This window comes from Mauremys reevesii, linkage group 6, assembly GCF_016161935.1.
Source record: "Mauremys reevesii isolate NIE-2019 linkage group 6, ASM1616193v1, whole genome shotgun sequence".
Taxonomy (NCBI): Eukaryota; Metazoa; Chordata; order Testudines; family Geoemydidae; genus Mauremys; species Mauremys reevesii.
The window spans coordinates 67,586,555-67,609,208 of NC_052628.1; the positions used below are offsets into that span (position 1 = coordinate 67,586,555).

General features: G+C 40.6%; 1 protein-coding gene across 6 annotated transcripts in view; it reads right to left on the bottom strand.

Moving 5' to 3' along the window:
* Positions 1–22,654, bottom strand: part of MCC (MCC regulator of WNT signaling pathway) — a 311,234-nt gene that overhangs the window by 91,479 nt on the left and 197,101 nt on the right. For all 6 annotated transcript variants that reach the window (XM_039544357.1, XM_039544358.1, XM_039544361.1 and 3 more), the window contains one exon: positions 7,248–7,361. In XM_039544357.1, the coding sequence (XP_039400291.1) occupies positions 7,248–7,361 (114 nt within the window). The remainder of the gene's footprint in view (positions 1–7,247; positions 7,362–22,654) is intronic.

Sequence of the window (22,654 nt, forward strand, 5' to 3'; positions counted from 1 at the left end):
TGAGCCACATTCAGCCTTAAGGCCACACACTGGCTACCTGACAATTATTACATGCAGACATCACCATATCTTCTTACTTCTCATATGCTATCACGAAAGGCTTTATTTCTGTTCCCTCGCCTCCCCTATTCCCTGTTACTTGATTAAATAACTACTCCTTCCTTCAGAGTATAAAAAACAGGTGGTGGAAGTATCAGATAAAAATGTTAAACAACAGTTTAACAAAAATGGTAGACACAGATTAAGTGCAGAGAAAATGGAAAGAAAAAGCATCTTACTGCACATTTCTAAACCAAATTTCATGCGACACACTTTGATACTCACAAACATTGTCTCAGTATTCTCCAGCCCAGTGAGTTATCTGCTCAATGTGGTTTTTTTAAAACTGAAAGGATATTTCAGATGGAATGTGTAACAATTATTTTCTGACAATAAATAAAAAACCTACCACACCAGATTTCATCTCTCTAAGCTGGGCACGGAAAAGCTGAATGTTATTTATCTTGGCTGAAGATATACTGACTCTCGCTAATGGACTTCAGCTACAGCACCAGGCTTGCTTTCTCTCCCTCACTCTCTCAAGTCATTGCACAGCCACCATTTTTCACAATAATCTTTATTTGGTGACAGACATATGGTGAGTAACAAAGAGGAAACAATGTGAAACATGGAAAGTGTATGCACCTGAAGCAGCTTTAATTTTTTTTGTTTAAAAAGGGTCTTTTGCTTCCCTGGGGCAACAGAAACTGGGGAAAAAGGCCGGACAGAAGGTGGGGATCCACCATGCTTTGCCTTGGGAGACACTATGAGCTGGTTTTAACGTGAATGATCTGAAGGAAACCGTGTACAACCTGGAGGAGGATGATGTGGTGTTCCTGCTGGTGAGCCCTGTCAGGCAATAGTGATTCCCATCTGAGAAGGGTAAAAGTATGCAAAAGGAGACAATACAAACCTATTATGCAATGGAGAATCCAGCGATAGAAAGAACCATCTAGAGCAGACCATCTGTCAACTCAGGACTGTACCTCTATTGGCCAATTTTTGTCCTAGGTTTAAACGTGCCACTAGTACTTTTTGATAAATTTTTCTCCCCAATATTCAACCTAAAATTTCTCTTCATTAATTTCACATTGTTATTTATACTCCATTTCATTATGTTAAATTCCTCTCTCCTTATATTTCATATTCCTCAAATATCAGATTTATCTCGTGCACCCCATAGTTGTTTCTTATCCAAGAGGTACATATTTAGTCCTTTTAATCTATTCTCACATCAATTACTTCCAGTTATGAGATAAATGCCTCAGACCCTCTCTCTTTCTCCTCAGCCTTGTTTTGGTCTCATATCTAAGTTTCTCACTGCAATGATTAAAGGTACCACTTAGCAGAGAAGGAAGACACAAGAACAAGCCATGGATTCCCGGAGGGGTGTGCACATCAAGAGCAGTTGCCAGGAAGAAAAAAGGTGTTTCCAGTAAAGTTTTCAGCCTAAGTCACCCAGGGTTTCTGGGACAGGCTGCAGAGGTTACTTCATTACAGAACCAAGTTACCATACTTGGGAACACCTTTGGCACTTTAAAGTCTGATCTTCTGGATGAAAGGGAGGTGCTGAGAAAAATCATCGGACCAATAAAAACTGTGAAATGAGAGAGAAGATAAGAGAAAATACTTCAACTTCAAGATGTTGGAACAAGTAGGTTTAACTTCCTACAATGTGCAGCAACCTGCAGTACAAGAAACACTAACAGTATCATCATTTGCATTATACTTATTGTACTCAGCTAGAGGATAATACCAAATCCTAATCTCAGTGCTAAAGTAACAAAATCCCCAGAGCCTCAGGCACCTGCCTGAGGTGGAAGTAATCTCAGTAACACAATATTTCAGGAAGAGTACAAGTCATCACCTGAATCAGCTACAACAATAAACTTGTCTAACAAGTTCTTAGGAGACAAAACCTTTGCTTAAACAATATTGTATTTTAATTTATGACAAGTGGAAGCTTTTTATAATGCCATCAGTTAATTCTTGTCTCTTTTATATATAAGCAACTTTCTGGTGGCCTGAGCCCCATCCTAACAACTCACATGGACAAGAATTCATTGTTTGGGGGTTGAGTCTGTGTAATGCTTGAGGCTGAATGAGAGTATAGGTAAACCACATCTACTTGCTATCCATTTAAACTCTAAGTACTATTTCTAATTATTTATTTAGCTCAACTATTGATCTTGATTTCATGTCATCCAGCAAACCAGAAGAGCACAAAAGGAATGGCAAAGTTGAATCTTCTGATCAGAACATACAGTATGGCTTTTGGAATTGCCTCTTGTCTAGTTCAGTCCTTTAGTCTTCCACTCTGCATCACTGCAGATCAGAGAAATGAACACTGTAGTCCTGATGGAAAGGTGTAATTTTTGTACATAGAACAGACACACTGCTGTAGTATTCCAAAAGGAATGGGAAAGGAAGCAGCAGTAACTAATTTAGGATAAAATCCTTAATTATAAAATCCTTAATTACAAAATCCCTCGTTTCCAAGGTCATTTTAGCACTAAGTCCACTGTTTTTGTTTGTTTATTTTAAAGAAAGAGTAACAACATTGACAAATTCTGAGTAGTATGATGCATCTTGGTAATGTAGTCCTTTAGGAATGTATTCCCTGAATAGTCCTACTCAGGAGGAGGACCACCTTGAACAAACTTTGGAAAAAGAAACATTTATACAAAAAACAACTGTACATGGTCTGTATTTTACTGTGTTCCCTCACCTTCAGTTTTTGCCTGATCCAGCAGTTAAAACGAAAGTAGAGCTTCATGAATATTGGCTGTTCCTGTTTGCACTGGTCCCAACAAACTTTTTCTTCAGTTCTGACCTGTGTGGCTTTTTATCCCCTTTTACCTTTGCTTAAAGCTTCAAATTAATTTGAATCCCAATGAGACAACTATCTTCTCACACCGTGTTTTACTTAAGCTCCATACACTGCCTATGGATTATAGTTTGGTTTATATCAAAACCAGAAGTGGACCTTCATACATCTTTGAACGACACATAGTGGGTTGCGCTTGAGGGAGACAGGAAGTCATTTTATAGATATGGGAGGAGAGTGGTTTTAATTTTAGTTTGTTCTTGCAGCAGTTTGCAGATTTGCAGGAAGTTATTCAGAGTGATATGTCAGAGGAGATGCCAACAGGAGTATATAGCGGGTGAAAGGCCTGATCCTGTCGTCTCTCCTGAAACCAAAGCATAAAAATATGTCTGGCACTAGTTGCGGCTGCTTCCACTATGGCACAAAGGTGAGCTGGTTTTTAGAGTGGGAGGACTTGGGGACAAACTATACACTGAACACCAACCAAAGGACTTTTGCTAACCCCAGAGTGGTGAGAAAGTGTAGGTTAATCCCAACAGGATCCATAGATTTAAGACACAGGGAGGTGCAGTTTAGGCAACTGGCTCTAACCAGTGTGCAACCACCAGAACTCCAGAGTCCCCCACTAGCGTGTGGTGATTTCAGTGGGCATGCCCAGCACTGGTGCCCCAATTTCCTACAGTTATATACACAGCAATAATATACACAAGAAATCAAATCACTGATGGTGAAAAAGGAATATGCAGCAGCTGCTAGCAAATGTATCCTCTAGTCTCTCTGTGGCTCACCACTTGCTAATGTAAATAATACTTTTTAAAAAACTACAGGAGATGAGAATTTATGTATGCCTCCATTTAAGGATCTACTGTACACAGTCAGTCAGATCAAATGGTAATGAGAAAGTAATTCAAACTAGTATTGGTGGAAGCAGCATCAGCGCGCAGATAGAGAGAATATAGCCAGGTCCCAAACTCTCAGGTATTTTAGAGTATAATGACTTACAGTGCCAGAGTAAAAAAACAAAATGAGTAACTACAAGTGGAGGAAAAACTGGAGAGAGAAAGCGCAAACAAACATTAGTGGCATTATAGCCACTAATATAGCTGACAAATATGCCAGGGAGCTGAGCTCTCTGTCTTTCCAATCTGTTTCTGATGGCCACCCCTCCCCAGCCTTGCATAACTGAAGTAAAGTCAAAATATAAGTAAACAGATATGTTATGTGTCAAGACAACTCTGTATAATGTAGAACACTCTGGAGAAGAAGAATTCCGCACATGCAGTGTTTTCAGAAGATGATGTACATGTACATGCTGATGTGACTAAAAATTTCATACACCACTATCATCATCCTGTCCGTGTTCTCAATACTTTTCAAGAACTGTGGCAAAATTTGTTCAGAGGGGAAAACGGGACAGGAACAAAAGTGCCAACATACACAATGTGTACCGTACCATGCTGGCCCCAATGTCTGACAGTATGAACCAAGGTAAGGAGATGAGCTGTGAAGCCACTCAGCTATCACCTTCTTCAGCTTGTGCAGCCATGCAGATTCAATGTGATTTCTTGAAGACTACAGGGAGAGTATAGCTGCCACATTGTACTGCTGACCCATTCAAAGTTTGCTTTCCTAAAGCAGACCTATGGAGTGCTCTTGACACTTGTAAGTCAGTGTCAGACCTCTGATTAACATATGTGTTGTGAGGAACTGTCCTGCTCCCAGGGCTGCTCAAGGAACACTGCACATTTGCTGGAACAGTTCTGGGACAGCTTTTGTGGAGAAAAGCACGTGACTTAGTACTATCTGTCAGCAGCACCTCATCCTGGAGCTTCTCACAATCTGAGCGAGAAGGGCAATAAATTGCCGGTCAGTGTTTTACTGAGTAAAAGGGCCATGGAAGTTAGTCTCACACAGAATTGTCTGATGATGTGCAGTTAATTCCTGACCTAAACCTTACTTTTTCTAGGAGCAATGGAGATTTGGAAACACAAAACACACAATTAGCTTGCAGACCTCATAACCACAAAATACCATTGAGTCCAAGAGCTTAGCAGGATTAAAAAAAAAAAAAGATGTAAACATTTATCTGGATAACAAGAATGTCCAGAATTGTCATCGTAAACATTTTAAAAAAATAAGCAAATGTTTTCAAAGGATAAGTGGATGACCCAAAGATTGGCAGACTGATAAACAATAAGGACAACAGGCAGTCATACAGAGCAATCTGGATCATTTGGTAAGCAAGGCCCATTCAAACAAAATGTATTTTAATACAGTCACATGTAAAGTTACATACCTATGAAGAAGGAACGTACCGTATTTTCCGGCGTATAAGGCGACGGGGCGTATAAGACAACCCCCTAATTTTACAGTTAAAATATAGGTTTTGGCCTATATTCGCCCTATAAGACGACCCCCCCTTCCGAGGGGGGGAGCCCAGAGCCTTTTAAATCCCAGCCGCGGCCGGGAATCAGAGGGCTCTGGGCTGCCGCGCGGGAGCCCAGAGTTTTAAATCCCAGCCGCGTCGGAGTCAGAGGGCTCTGGGCTGCCCGCTGCGCGGGAGCCCAGAGCCTTTTAAATCCCAGCCGCGGCCGGGAATCAGAGGGCTCTGGGCTGCCCGCTGCGCGGGAGCCCAGAGCCTTTAAATCCCAGCCGCGGGAGTCAGAGGGCTCTGGGCTGCCGCTGCGGGAGCCCAGAGTTTTAAATCCCAGCCGCCGGGAATCAGAGGGCTCTGAGCTGCCCGCTGCGGCGGGGAGCCCAGAGCCTTTTAAATCCCAGCCGCGGCTGGGAATCAGAGGGCTCTGGGCTGCCCGCTGCGGCGGGGAGCCCAGAGCCTTTTAAACCCCAGCTGCCCGCTGTTTATACCCGGCGTATAAGACGACCCCCGATTTTTGGGGGTTGTTTTTTAATATAGAAAGTCGTCTTATACGCCGGAATATACGGTATACCATATCTACAGAATAGGTGACTGCACCTTGTAAAGCAATGACTCTGAAATGGATTTAGGGGTATAGTAGACCAACAACTCAATATGAACTCCCAATGCGATGCTGTGGCAAAAAAAAAAAGGCTAATGCAATCTTGGGAAATATAAACAGGGGAGTAGGCAGGTGATTTTACCTCTGTCTATGACATGGGTGAGACAGGTACTGGAATACTGTGTGCAGTTCTGGTGTCCATATTTTAAAAAGGATGTTGAAAAACTGGAGAAGGTACAGAAAAGAGCCACACACGTGATTTGAGGGCTGGAGAAAATGCCTTACAGTGAGAGAGCTCAACCAATTTAGTTTTTCAAAAAGAAGATAGAGAAGTGACTTGATTGCAGTGTTTAGTACCTTCACAGGGGGAAAATACTGTGCAATTCTAGAAGAGAAAGGCATAACAAGTATCAATGGCTTTGAGTTGAAGTCAGACAAATTTAAGTTAGAAATTTGCACACATTTTTAATAGTAGGGTCACTGACCATTGCAACAAATTACTAAGGAAAGTGGTGCATTCTCATTCTCTTGATGTCTTTGGATCAAGACTGGATGCTTTTCTGGAAGATATGGTTTAGCCAAACAGACTCAGTATAGGGGGTAAGTGGCTGAAACTTAAATGACTTGTGATATATCAGTCTGGTTAGATGATTTAATGGTCCCTTCTGGCCTTAAACTCTATGAATACATGACCATATTTTTATATTTTGAGTCAGTTTAGAAATGTAAGGCATGTGAAAGGTGCCAGAGTGACTGCATTTGAAAAGAAAGGTTCTGTGTCTAAAGAAGACTACAATATAGAAAACAGTACAAGTTTTCCACATTTGCCTTCCTACCTGTTTTATTCTGACGTGAAAGGACCATTTCTAAGGGTCAGAGGGCACCCTGATTCAGTCCTTAGCTTCTCTACTGAACATCAGTTGTGACGTTGATTGTAGTTATATGGACACCTGCCCACTAGAAACTGGACTGAGATCACCATATAATTTCTCACAGACCCCTGAGTAGCTATCAAGTAGCAATGACTTCTGAGCACTACTAATCTGAACTGGATTTGAACTTGATCTAAAAGTTAAAGACTTTATATTCAATCATCTAAGCCAACTTGGCCTTTCAGTAATTTATATTTCCTGAAACAATATATTTTAAAATGTTCCCTATTACAACTGGTTGTTTATTCTGGCTTCAAACTAAACCAATTTAATGAAATTATTTCTTGACTTTTTTTAAACACGTACCATCAAAATGTAAAAATTTAACATCTTTGGCAAAAATATGTTATGCTTTCTTAAAACTTTTCCCCCACTGATGTCAGTGTTACAGTGCATGTTATCTTTAATTTTTCTTCCTCTGTTTGAAGAAAACAACCCAGACCATTTCCAGGATCTTGAACCATCACTCACCTGCGCCTTTGCCAATTTTTTTTCCAGCAGGTCCCGCTCCCTTTCTGTTTGCTGCAGACGTTTATTAAGCTCCACTATATCTCCCTTTAGTGATGCCAGGGCTGCTAAATGGAGCTGTAAGACAATAAAAATGTATCCAGGTTAAACTTGTCTACCAAATGTACCCTACTGTAAACTACTAGGAGGCATCAGTGTTCACAACTAGTGTGAATTTCACACTTGAGAACTTTTAAATCACAAAATGGGATAAAATAATCCACATGCAGCTGAATGCTTTTCCTGGAACACTCCTGAGGAGGAGCATATATTGTATTAAGAGAGAGAACACACATAACAAGGGTAAAAATAATGCAGTGTAATTTAATTGGAAGCCTGCGTCCATTAGCTTTTTTACACTTTTTTATACTAGCTCAGAGACTTGTACTGTAAAAGAAGGTGCAGTGTCGTTTAACCATTTGAATGCTCTCAGACATAAAAGCCTGTGTAACCTTCCTACAGAGAACAATGGGAATATGGCATGCAAGGGTTCAAAATGTTACTTTGAGACTAATACAAATTCCACATACAGAGTTACCATTTTGCAGTTGGTTGAGATAATTTTTTCCCGGGTCTCATGCTAGTGAGTTTAAACAACAAAGATTTACTGAAGTTGTAATGGAAGGACTAGATCTGCATTTCTTTCCTAGATAAATTATCTGGGTTAAGCAATCATACTAAAGGCAAAATCCTGTCCTTACAGTCCGTACAGTCTGGTGGGTCCCAGAGATATTTTACAATTTAAAAATGTGAATTCCAATACTCTTTAGATGCTTTTCAATCTTCATGGTATGTCTGCTGTGTATTAGTGTTAAGGGCTCTTTGTATTTTCCCCCCTTTGTGTAAATATGTAATTCCTCAATTAAAAATATTGGAAATTAAAATGCAGTACACCCAGATATCAGAGAACATGCTACTAACAACTAAACCGAAGAATGGAGAAAGCCATCCAGAATGGGAAAGAACAATAGAAACTGAACCAAAAGCTAGATGAGAGATGGAACACAAGGCATATCCCATACTTAGCTGATGGCATATGCAAGTTTATGATCAGCCAGGAAAATTGTGATAAAATGGGCAATCTAAGAGGAATGAACATCAATTTTTACTTTAAAAAATAAAACTGAAAATATATCTTTCCCCACATATTAATGCCAGTGAGACAGATCTGTAGAGGAGCTGCAGGTGTGTGTGTGGGGGGGAGGGGGGAAGAGGAGCAGAATGGGACTGGCTGGGCAATGAGATTGGCGGCAAGTAGCTGGGGGGTGGGGTGGGACTGGAAAAGGCTGGACAAGAAGACTGGAAGTCTGGAGAAGTGAGACAAGGAATTGATGGACAAGGAGATTAGAACTGGGATCGGAAGCCTGAGGCCTACACACTGAGCCTAGTTAGGTGAGGAGAATGGGACTGGGACAAGGAACCAGTGGTGGGGAAGAGACAAGACTTGGACAAGTGAAAGGGGGTGGGGCAGAAAGGAGTCATGCTTGTGGGGAATGGGAAGAAGAGGCTGTGTCAACTAGAGTACATTCTGTTCCAGAGCCTAGAACAGAATCCAAGATTCCTTAGTCTTACCATTCCTCTGCTGTCAGAAAATATCTGTGGTATCCACTGGCAGAGTATCCCATCACCCTCTAGTGCTGGTCCCCATAGAGGATGACAACCTACGATTGCTATCAGTTACTCTGGTATGTGATCATGTAATTAAACAATGCACATAATGCATATGCACTAGAGAGTTTAAATAAGGTTGCACAGACAACCTAAATTCTGCCATTTCCTAACTTTGAATGTTTGACTGTGTAGGCCTTGCATGAACAATGAAAGAAAACAGTAGTAAGGAAACAGAGATTAACAATGGACAAGGCATAAATTCACAAGTGGCCTTGTAAATAACATGTCATTAGTCGATAAAGAAATAGCAAGAATAATGTATGATAAGCTTGCAAGTGCAGTTTTGTTTACTAGGACACTTTGCAGCTCATGGACAGTTCATGATCTGTACAGGGATTGGTTTAAAAAATTAGTAGCCCTACCATAAAAGTCGTTAACCAATAGTATTAAGTATAAGTGTGTATATAAACTGACTCATGATTACGTACGTTAGATGTGTACTCTGAACCCATCCCCTACACTTGAGCCTGATCAACTCGAGTGTAGTTTGATTGTATGCCAATAAAGAAACCTCAGTAAAGAGTCCAGCTGAACTGATTTCTTGGAGTCCAGAGAACTGGATAAAGTATTCTCCCAGAACTGGGCAAGATGTTCTGGATAAGACAAGTGGAAAAAATCTCAGAGGGAATCCCAATACTTTGTAACCTTAACAATGTATGTGTGAATAATAACCTTAATAATGTATATATTCACACACACATTATCTCACACACACACACACACACACACACACACACACGCCTAATTATGCTGTAGAAATTGTGCCCCTTCATGCACCATGGAAAGCTTCTTACTTCCCAGTGGGACATAGGAAAGTTGATTTTTCAAGCATTAGGTTATATTTTCTACACTATGCACACTAGACACTCTTGCTATTAGCAATGGTCATACATTTCTTATCTTTGTTCTCCTTAATATTATGTTACTGGCTCTTATAATTAGCTCTCAAGTAATACACAAATTAACACCATACATACTTCACAAAAAAGTGGTGTGCGTTTGTTTTTTGAAAAAATAGTCTTTTCAGTTTTTTGACCAGCTCTACTATAGAGTACAATAAAGTGCATCTGTTTCACAGAACTATTTAACACACACTCTCCTCCAAAGAACTGCCTTCTCTCCACAGGTCAATAATAGCTATAATTCTCTAAGTTTTGTAAAACCAGTATCTCACAGTCAAGTAAACACCTCTCCCCTTTGTATGACTACCAGCTGTGGTCCTAATTAAATAACACGCCAACAATGCTCACACGCTGAGTGGCAGTATAAAAGGACACTGTTCATTTAAAAATCACATTTAAACTCCCCAGGCTTCCTTACCTGTGTTAACATCATCTAAGAGTATCAATACTGAAAACATATTACATATTTCACCATTTATGCTATTTGTTTTTTTCATGTAATTCATTGTGGACAATAGTTTCATGTTTATTTCTTAGTCAATTTTTCTTTATCACAATGCTGCAATTTTATGATCATTGTAAAAACATTTCTATTAATATTAGGTTTTGTAAAACCTTATGCTTATTATATATTATTTTGTAAAACATTATGTTTATTATTATGTTTATAAAACTTAGATTTTGGACTTTCTTTAACCAAAGAAATCCCATTTCCTTTTAAATTTAGCTTTATTAGTACTCAATATCGTACAAAGCCAATAGTATACAAAAAGGAAGGAAAAATCTCAAAATACTCAAGTACCATGCCAGACAATATGACATTATCCAGCCAAACAAGACTAGCACAAGGTTAAACAGCTACCAGGGCTTACATACATATTCATAATCTGAGTCTGCATTTTCCTCACATTGTTTCCTCTTACTGTAGTATGCCAGTAGTGACCTAACAATTTACAATTTCCCAACTAATTTGTTAGCATGGTCACTGAAAACAAGCAGCTTATACGGACGCCCCCAACTTACGCAATCGTTCAGTTCCAGAAAGCCTTGCGTAACTCAAATTTTGCGTAAGTCAGAAACGTACCCATAAGTTGTACAACAATTTCCGCAACTCAAAAATCCTATTTCTGGCTTATGGAACTTTTTCTGTAAGTGCAAATTTGCGTAAGTTGGGTCTTGCATAACCTGAGGAGCCTCTGTATCTGTCATAGTCTATGGCAGGAATCAACTTTCCTCTTGATCTCAACAACTGATTTACATCTTAAAAAACTGCTGTACTGGAAGCAAGGGATGTGGAAAGAGGAAGCTGAAACACTCATGATTTTGACGAAAACCTGCTAACCTCTATTTTGCTCCCATCAAAAATTACGGTGTCATCTCCCCATCTCCCAGCTTATTGGCAGTTCTGCAAACACAGGATGTTTAAGGGTCTAAGCCACAATTGACACATTAAAATTCTGGTTAGGAAAAAAGGGACAGTCAGCGAGGGGAGTTCCCAAATGCTCAAGTACTCTATGAACAGAGGAAAGACATCACAAACAAAACATTTAACATTTTAGGCATTTAGTCAATCACAGACTAAACTTACTCTGACTGAATTTTATGCCCTGTTTCAATGCTAGAGGTTTCTGGACTGACTGTGTCTCCAACCTTAAATCTACACCTCTCAAATTTAAAAGGAACAAGGTCTAACTAATGGTTTAGCCTCCAAATTTTAATTTTGTCTGAATGGTGGTATAGGACAGTTTTTTCATTCTAAGTTTAAAACATGTCCTGATCCACATTGAGGCCTAGATATTAATGCAACAGAAATCATCATTCATCAAGGTGAAAATGGCCAGTATAAATGCATGTTCTTATTACTGTTTCCCTTGTCCTCCCTTTCCTTATTACTGTTTGTTATATATACATGACCATCTTTTCTCAGTTAGACTATGCTCTTTTGGTAGGGTTGCCAACTTTCTAATTGCACAAAACCAAACACCCTTTCCCTGCCCCCACCCCGAAACCCCTCCCCTGCCCTCACTCCAGCCCCCCTCCCTTCGTTGCTCGCTCCCCCCACCCTTTCTCACTTTCACTGGGCTGTGGCAGGGGGTTGGGGTGTGGAAAAAGGTGCAGGAGGGGGCTCCAGGCTGGGGCCAAGGGGTTTGGAGTGCGAGAGGAGGCTTAGGGCTGGGGCAGGGCATTGGGGTGTGGGAGAGGGTGCAGGCTCCAGCTGGAGGTGTGGGCTCTGGGGTGGGGCTGGGAATGAGGGGTTTGGGGGCTGGGAGGGGGCTCAGGGCTGGGGTAGGGAGTTGGGGTACAGGAGAGGGTGAAGGCTCTGGAGTGAGGCTGGAGATGAGGGGTTTGGGGTGCAGGAGCAGGGGGCTGGGGTGTGGGAGGGGGTGCGGGTTCTGAGGTAGTGCTGGGGATGAGGGATTTGGGGTGCTGGAAGGGACTCAGGGCTGGGGTAGGGGTACGGGATGGGATGTGGGTGCAGTGTGGGGTGCAGGCTCTGGGAAGGAGTTTGGGTACAGGAGGGGGTTCCGATCTGAGGCAGGGGGGTTGGGCTCTGGCTGGGTGGCGCGTATCTCAGGCGGCTCCCGGTTGGCAGAACAGCAGGGCTAAGGCAGGCTCCCTACCTGCCCTGGCTCTGCGCGGCTCTTGGAAGCGGCTGCCATGTCCGGCTTCTAGGCGGAGGGGCGATCAGGCAGCTCTGCGCAGTGCACGCTGCCTGCCTCCAGAGGCAATAACCCCACAGCTCCCATTGGCCATGGTTCCTGGCCTATGGGAGCTGCGGAGCTGGCGCTCGGGGCGGGGGCAGCGCGTGGAGCTTCCCTGATCACCCCTGTGCCTAGGGGTTGCAGGGACATGCCAGCTGCTTCCAGGAGCTGCGCGGAGCCAGGGCAGGCAGGGAGCCTTCGTTAGTCCAGGTGTGCTGCCGACCGGACTTTTAACAGCCCTGTCAGCAGTGCTCATTGGAGCTGCCAGGGTCCCTTTTGACCAGGTGTTCTGGTCGAAAACCAGACACCTGGCAACCATATCTTTGGGCAGAGACTGTCTTTCATGCTCTGCTTGTATAGCACCTGGCAGAGTGGAGTTGGGGTCTCTAGAAGCTACTGTAATTCAAATTAATAACAAGCAGCTGAATGATAAGCTAAAATGAACAAAAGGATAAATGGTGAAAAGAACATTTAATTTTTAGAATTTTCAGTTTAAATAATCCAAGTTATTAGTGATAAGAAGATAAGTTATTTTAATTTTTACAGTGTCCCTTTAAGAGAAACCGATTTTCAATAAATAAAAAAACAATTTATTTGCAAAGGAAGTTATAGTTGTAATTTTGTGGTACCTAGTAGTTACAGGATATGAAAACTGGGGAAGCAGAGGGAAGAGAATGGAGGCAGTCAAGTGGGATATACTGCTTTCTCCTTGGTGAACAATGACAGACAAGGCAGCGTTACTGACACAGACTGAAATCAGACACTTAAAGCTCAAGGTGGGCTGCATTTTAATGACACAAAATTAGAAAACATATTAAAGACCCAGCAGTTTATGACAATTAAGTCTGTATAATCAGACATCATGAATCTTTTAGTGTGCACTAAATACTGATTTGAGCCCTTAGGCTGTAACTCCCAGGGAGAATTACATGAGCACAACTAAAAGAGTTCTCTGACAAGGCCTGCATTGTTCATAAATTTTTATATTGATCTAATTTAGTAAGTATTGAATTCTCCCATTCAACAGAAACAAGTGCATTTAATGGTAAAGCACCCAATCAATCCAACAGAGTAGGCAAGGCCAACATATTTTACTATAATAACTGAAATGGCTCAGAATAGTCCCCTCACTTTTTCTCAACCAGGGACCCAAGGAAAGCAGAATTCTTCCTGTAAAAGAATTAGTGTCAGAGGATCACTTAGGATATCTTAGTTCAGAAGCCATGGTTTCTAATTTGATAACAAAGGCACAAGCATGTGACTCAAGCCTACAGAAGCCACACACAATACCCTTTTATTCTTCCAACCAGCTCTGCTCTTGCCTGTCCGAAGGGTAATGATAAGCACAGGGTTCTTGTAAATTTCAATATGCCACTAGCTCACAAGACTGGAGCAAGAAAGCTTAGTAAAAGGAGCCACAAAGCTGGGAGATCTACCGTAATTTAAGATCCATTATCCTCTCTACGAGCTCCTAGAGTTAGCTACAGGATGACTCTACTGCATATTTTTTTTATATTAATATATATATATTTAAGAGTAACAATTTTGTTGCATATGTGCATGGCATCTGCTGGCTCCACGTAAATCTAACTCTGTGTGCCAAGTCTGGACTGAATGTGCTTAAATGGCAGTGTTCACCATTGAAAAGGTGATTTTTGCAAATGCAGTACACTGGTACCCCAGTATAGGGGGAAAAAGGCAACAGATTAGTTACCACTCTGAGATTACTGGGGCAGATATCAACTTTTTAATGGTGACCACTGTATATCATAACTTCGAGAGATCATGTGATCTAGAACAGCGGTTCCCAAACTGGGGGGCGCAATATATATTCTGGGGAGGCGTGAGAAGCTTTAGAAAAAAAAAAGTACTGCATACATTTTGTCCATCGCAATCAATAACTAGCGTAGCTGACTCCTCCAGACATATCAGGTGCTCAGACGGTGCTGTACATTTGACTCTAGTTGGCGCTGTGCATTTTGACAGATTTCTGTTAAACTTGCATAGCATTATACAAAGCTGGTCATCTGTAAATTAATCCATTTGCTATGACAAGGTGAGCACATTTAATTGTAAGTATCGACCACAATCACAGTTTTACTTTTACTCTTATTACAATGGATCGTTGGCTCTGTTTGAATCAATGCTTCACAGTTTTTAATATTTAGTGAAAGTTTCATGTTGATTTTTTTAATCAGTATATCTACTTGTATGGGGGGGGGGCGTAAACTACTACAGATACAAAGAAGGGGGAAAGCGATCAAGTAAGTTTGAGAACCATTGATCTAAAACAATAAGAACAAACTTGGGAGAGACCAACTCTTGAGTTCTAATCTTGACTCCTTTGTGACCTGGAGTAAATTACTTCATGTCTCTGCCTCAACTCCCCCATTAGTAAAAATGTGGATAGAGGATACCTGCTTCCCTGTCACAAAGAGGTGAGATAAACATTAGTTAATGACTTATTATTTGCACAGTGCTCTAAACACATTGTTTGCATTGTGCTTTGTGAACTGCTCTCTGAAAGTATTATTAACATTATTATTAGATCTGCAGATAGGCAAGTTTAAATGTATTTAAGGATTACTGAAAATCACACAAGGACAGATGGCATGTCAATCTGGATGGAGCCACTGAGCTTGGAAACAGGAAGTCACCATTGTGCCTGTGATAAGTAGGTTGGGTGAGTGCTGATACCTGGTAGGTCCTGGGCTGAATTTTAGCAAATAATTTAATGACCACAGCAGTTTATGAGCATGATCTAAAATGATTAGGGGTTTAGAGAGGGTCCCATATGAGGAAAGATTAAAGAGGCTAGGACTCTTCAGTTTGGAAAAGAGAAGACTAAGGGGGGACATGATAGAGGTATATAAAATCATGAGTGATGTTGAGAAAATGGATAAGGAAAAGTTATTTACTTATTCCCATAATACAAGAACTAGGGGTCACCAAATGAAATTAATAGGCAGCAGGTTTAAAACAAATAAAAGGAAGTTCTTCTTCACACAGCGCACAGTCAACTTGTGGAACTCCTTACCTGAGGAGGTTGTGAAGGCTAGGACTATAACAATGTTTAAAAGGGGACTGGATAAATTCATGGTGGCTAAGTCCATAAATGGCTATTAGCCAGGATGGGTAAGAATGGTGTCCCTAGCCTCTGTTCGTCAGAGGATGGAGATGGATGGCAGGAGAGAGATCACTTGATCATTGCCTGTTAGGCTCACTCCCTCAGGGGCACCTGGCATTGGCCACTGTCGGTAGACAGATACTGGGCTAGATGGACCTTTGGTCTGACCCGGTACGGCCTTTCTTATGTTCTTATGTTCTTATGATCCAAAGTCTGATGAAGTCACGTAAAGACAGACTTCTATTGACTTCAATAGGCTTTTAGTGGCAAAATGAAGACCATGAACTATAGGAAACATAAAACCACACAAGAATGCCTAATAGAAACCTACCAACCTATGCAATAGTATAATCTGCCATTTTACATATTTTGAAATAATTGTTTATCCTTTATCACTTAACTACGGATCTACTCGTGTCTTTTCCCCAAACTGGAATCACCTTAACTCAAACTCCTGTACAAGAATAGCTCTGCTAATGACATAATTTTGTTATTTTCAATAGTGCAAAGCCTGTCTTCACTATACCAAACTAAAAAGGGAGCCTATGTACTTCCCTCTGTATTTGAGGTATGGAAAGAGCTGAAAATTCTTTTTCTCTACCCACCCTTTTGTCTCCCATTCACCTCAGCTACAGTATTATGACACATAATTTTAAAACCAGTGACATGTTAAATGAACCACAGAAGCATCAGGATCTAGATGGGAAACGCACAGTCTGTATCTTCATATAGTTAGAAAAAAATACTCCACTGTGTCATTAAAACTTCGTATTATCTGGACATAGCCAATTACCACCTGATCACCTTAAATTGTTTATTGCTCCCTTTCCCCTGCCTCCATCTCTTGATCTGCTTTGTCTTTCTTAAAATGTAAGCTCTTCAGGGCAGGCACTGTGCTTCCCTTTCTGTTTTTACAGTTCTTAGCTTATTATAGGCACTAAAAATAACTAACACACACACACTCCCTCTGATCTGATCAAATGTCCAAATAAAACTCCAAAACCCCACCAAATGTTCATCTTAAATTTCTACAGCACAAATTTGAAATCCCAGGAAGATTCTCAGGCAAAGCACTGAAGATGGTGTTCGATTACTGGAAAATGCAAAATGTAGTTGCAATGCCATCTAGGAACTGAAGCAGCAGCAAGAGGACAATAAATGGCGGTTAAAACATTTGTGTAGCATTTCCTGCTCCCCCTCAAAAATGGTACAAACTGCCAGGCAAAATTGGCTAAATACCATACTCACCAAAGGAAAAAGCAGTCTGCAATGTGGACTTCTATGGGAAGTTATGCGTGACATGTCACTGGGATAATGAAAAGCACATTTAAAATACCAATGAAGGAATCTGACCTGAGTTTAGGGATTTTAGTGTTTAGGATTTTGCAATTATCAGGATTTTGTCATTTGTGCATTTCACTAGAAAATGCAGATAAAACAGGATAGTACGTTCCCCCTGCCCCGGCCCAACTACTATACCACTGTGCATGTATGTGAAGGGAGAATATGGACAAGAGATGGGATGGCACTAGTCTACTCTCATTATGGCCTTCAACATTAATATACTGCTGAACAGGACAATAAAGTACACAGCAAGTATTTAAGAGAAATTACAGCCAGGATACATACAATTTGGTCACATCTGAGGAAAAAGATTTGAAAACAAAAATATTCCAATATAAAAGTAGGGAATTTTTAACACAAACGAATTTATGATCTGCAGTTTGTGTGTAGACATTTGTTGACTTTAACAGACATGCTGTTTGCGGTATTATTTACATTTAATCAGCACTACAAAAGGCTACAAAACTACTTGCCCATCAACACTCATTTAAAGAGATTGACATATAAATGAATAGCTCTCTCAACTGTTTTTTACTCTCTTCCACTTATTTTTTATAGCTCTTTTTCTACATGATACACCACAAAGATGCATTTTTATGGTCCAAGTGGTGAAATGAATGTAATCAAAGTCCATTTCAGTGAGTGCGCTGACAAGGCTGGAATGGAAAATCCTACAAAAACAATCACCTTCTAGAATTAGTGAGAGGACAGCTCAATAGTCCCTAAAACAATCTCAGTTGTATAATCCCTAGGGCATAAACCTGAAATACCATAGCCAATTGCCCTTTTAAGTAATTATCTAAGGAAAAGCCAAAATCACTCAAAAATGCTTCCATTGTATTTTTGCAGGTTTCTAGAAAAACACCCAAAGAATCGACATTCATGAAACAATTTTTCTATATTAGTCCCCAAAAAGAACAAAAACTACTAGTATATCAAATGACACATGAAACACACAGCTTGTGACTTTCCTGTTGAAGTAACGAGGTCATATTAGGCATTCCATAGTCATTTCATATGTTTTTTCAATATTAAACAAATGGCATGCCAAAACAAGCCAGGATGGAGCCATCCAAATTTTAGTAAAACAAAGTATTTATTATGGATTCTTGGTCTTTGAACACATCTTCTGCAGATTTTTCAAATCAAATCAATCTGCTTATGGTTCTTTAAAAATAATATTTTAGAAAAAAATATTCACTTATTTTTTCCTGGATATTAACATTTTCTAGTACATTTAATATACCTGTGAATCTTCCTAATCATTCTTTGAAATAATTCCAAACTACTCTTGCTGACCTAGTCACAGTTGGTAAAGATGGGTAAAAATACTGCATGTGGCAAAATCCATAAGGCATTGTAATACTGATCAACATACAATCAGCGCTGCATCCACTGATTCTATTGGGAGTAGGGTCAGGCTCAGAATAATATAAAACACACACATACTATACAGGGAGGGGAAATATCTTCTTTTTAACATTTATATTTATAACTTGCACAGACAAATGGGGTAAAATGGAAAATAGCTAATGTATAGGTTACTAATCTGCACCAGAGCCAGATTAAGCCATAGGCACTATAGGCCTGTGCCTATAGGATTACATAAGAATCTCAGTTTTAATAATAAAAATAAAAGGTTTTATCCCTCATGGTTGTGAAGAAAAGATTGAAAATGTGTCCCAAGCGTAACCAATACAGCGATATCTGTCTGAGTTTGGACAGCCTGAAACAATTAGCTCTGATAATTACTAACTGCCCCCATGAATCTCAACAGGGTGTTTAACACCAAGATCCACTGTATGCCTGGCCACCCAGTCATGCAAAGACCCCCTGGCTGCTGGGTTAATTGCTTTGGGCCAACCCTGACTGGAAATTGGGGTGGGGGGAGAGGTGTAGCTCCATTTCAAGTAGGAGGTGAGGTCACAGTACAGGGGTGGAGCTATAAGGGGTCTTATAGTATGTATCAGAGGGGTAACCATGTTACCACATGGTAACAAAACAATGAGTCGTCCGGTGGCACCTTCAAGACTAACAGATTTATTTGGACATAAGCTTTTGTGGATAAAAAACCCACTTCTTCAGATGCATGGTATGTAGATTGTCTGAATTCAACCCTGGTCTCCATACCCATTAATTGCACTCACAAAATGGAGTCTTCTTCCCAATTCTCAGCAAAGATTTGATATGAGAACTTTGTTGTGAGATCACATGGTGTTAAATGTCATTACTTTCACAAAATGCATATCACAGGACAGTTATTACCCTAATGCAGGGGTCGGCAACCTTTCAGAAGTGGTGTGCCGAGTCTTCATTTACTCACTCTAATTTAAGCTTTTGTGTGCCAGTAATACATTTTAATGTTTTTAGAAGGTAACCCAAGTCTGTCAGCCTGGGCTCGGAGGCTTCTTCCTCTTCACTCCAAAATGCTGCGTAGACATACCCTCAGTGCCACCACAATATAAATGTTAAATAAATACTAATATAACTAACTCCTTTCTTCAACAGAAAGATGTAAATGGCTCTAAGAGCAAAGACGATAGATGCCATTTCCTTCCTAAAAGCTATGTCCAACATTCCCTCTATTTTTTTTCCTCTCTGAGAAGAAACAAATGAGAGTGAGAATAGAAATAAACCTTTGAGCAATAAGCTGTCCTCAGCCTGTATGTGCAACTCACATCAATGGAAGTCTCCTGCAGAGGGGCTATTTATAGCCCTAAATCTGCAGCTTATGAACCATTTTAACATCCACATCTCCCTCCTAGTTACTTTCAGGGAAGGCCATTTCAACATAACCTATGGGAGGAAGGAGGCTAAATTTCCTCTTTCTAGTCCCCACTTGGTATTTGTAGAAGGAGGAAGTGAGCATCTCCTTTCTTCCTGTCTCTCCCCTTCCTCCCCCCACCCATCTGCCCCAGGAAGCTGTAGCCAAGGAGGATGGAAGGAAGAACGTAGGATGACGTTCCATGAAACTCTTTGTACCTGACAATTCCCATGTCAAGGCCATTTTCTCATTGTCTCGGCTCTCTGGCAACACTTCTGTGACAGGCACTCCACTCCTTTATCTAAACCTAGGGAGAGGGAGCTGAGGACAAATTCCAAGTGTGTCCTTCACTCGATGGGGCCCTGGGATGAGTAGTGTTGTGTTTGGTACTCTTTGCTCTGCTTGAGTGCCAAAGTGGGAAGAAAAAAAACAGGAGTACTTGTGGCACCTTAAAGACTAACAAATTTATTTTAGCATGAGCTTTCGTGAGCTGCAGCTCACTTCTTTGGATGCATAGAATGGAACACACAGACAGGGGATATTTATACATACAGAGAACATGAAAAGGTGGAAGTATGCATACCAACAGGCAGAGTCTAATCAAGTGCGAAGAGCAACCATCAGGCACAGATAAGCAGTAGGCTTGTGTTCTGTGCTAGAGCACATGGATTTGTTTTCATAATACTCATGACCACATATGAAGTTTAGGACATTGTTTGCAAACCACTTCTGCAGCAAACTAGGTTCTTCACTCACCCTTACCATTCTGCCGGAGAATACAGTAGATCTTCCAAAAGAAGCAGGCTTTAGATACAAGAGTCACTTGTGAAATCCAAATTAAATATTACTGTTACTACTAATAATAATAATGGATTCAAAAGTTCTCCTGCTCTTGTCAAGATCTCTCAGAAAGAAAATTAATTCCTACTTCCAAAGGCACAACTGGGGATTTATTAACAAAACTGCACTAACTGTGCCATTAAGGTTCATTGTCTTTTAGAATGATCCGTATGATCTGCTGACACTGTATATTTAAAAACATAGGGCTTGTCATGCCAGGTTAAACCAGTGGCCCATCAATCCAGCATCCTGCTTTTGGCAGAATCTGATGCCTCAGACAAAACTGGGGGGAAAAAAAGAAAAAAAAATCAACCCTATCATGTAGCTGGGCAACCATGCAATGTTGTATGGGGAAACATTCTCCTGAGTCTTACAGGGGTTGAGTAATGCCCCTATTCCTTACTTATTACCAAATCTTAGCTTCCAAAACTACAATTACAAATAGTCATAACATTAACAAACTGTTTCTTAAATACAGATAAAGGATTTGACAATCTCACCACTTGCTACAGCAAAATCCACTGGATGACTGTGCCTGAGTTGGAAAAAGGATTACCTTTAATTTGGTTTATTTATATTGCTGAGACCCTTTTTCTCATGTAAAGAGATAACGTGCAAAGGAGGGACTGGTCAGTTTTCCCTAAACACTTAATAACTTACATTTAGGAGGAAGAACAGTGGCAGACCAGTGCTCTTTCCTGATTAATTTATATTTCTATTAACTGGAGGATATTAGTGCAATATGCATTTTAATGAATCAGGTACAGTGTGTAACAAAGATAATTCTCTAACATGGGCAGACATGATCGTGATTCAGCGTTAAAGGTGAGTGAGTATTTCAGGAAGAGGAGTGCCAAAGCGGAAACAACCAGAATTATTTTGAATATTTGTTTACAACATAAGGAAACACAAAGTCATTCTTGAACAGGTTTTGTGTCAGTAAAAAGTATTTATTTATTTGTTATAGTTAGATATATACCTATCCTCAGCTCTAGGAACTGTACTTAAAAATACAGCCAAAGACTTAGTAGAATCATCATCTCAAAGAAAATTCCAAAAGCCCTACCCAAATAAACTTCCTCCCTACTTATCCCAGTCCATAACCCTAGTCAAATAAGCTTCTCCACCCCATTGCATAACCCTGTCCAAATACATTTCTGCATTTCTTCATTTAATGACTCCATTCAAAGCCCCTTTCCTTCCCAAGAAAACCTGGAAGAATAAATTGAGCCTTACATTGTTTCATGAGTCATTAAGTTGGGCTGTATCAGACCAAAGACAGCAAATGAGTTGTAGAGTCTCAGGGCCTCTCACTGAAAATGCCCTTATCACCCTGCCCCTTCTTATTAAAACCAGGGAGCTATTAGCTTGAGCACCTCTGGTATTCCCAGCTATATGGGGAAGAGAGAGAGAGAGAGAATATATCTGTAAGGTAGCCAGGATCCAAACCATTTAGAGCGTTAAAGATCAAAAAATTCACGCAGAAATCAATTGGCAGCCTGTGCAGATCACAAGGGCAATGTGCCATCTATGTGAAACAACACTTAGTCCTGCACTTGCTGCAATCCTCAGATGTTTTCCTTCTTCCAGGATAACCCCATGTCACAGCATAAAGAGCAATACAACTCTGAGGTGACAAACACATGGATAACTGTGACGAGGTCCAGACCCCTCTGAAAAAGTCAAAGTCTTCTTACCAGCACAAATGACAAGCAGCATTAAGATCTGTTGGGCTGATGTGGGCAAGTTTACACAGAACCAAGGGCAGGCACACTTCTGTCTCTTTGGAGCCAGAAGCCGGGATCCAACACAATACCTCCAATGTGGAACAGAATAACAAATGGCAGGAATAATCTTTTAGGTTATGTCCACATTGGAGCTAGGGATGCGATTCCAAGCTCACATACATATACTCAAGCTAGCGCTCTTCAAGTTAGCATGAGTATTCATAGCAAGGTAGCTGCAGCAGTACAGGCAGCAGCAATGGAGGCACAGCTTAGTCATGTCGAGTACAAACCAGC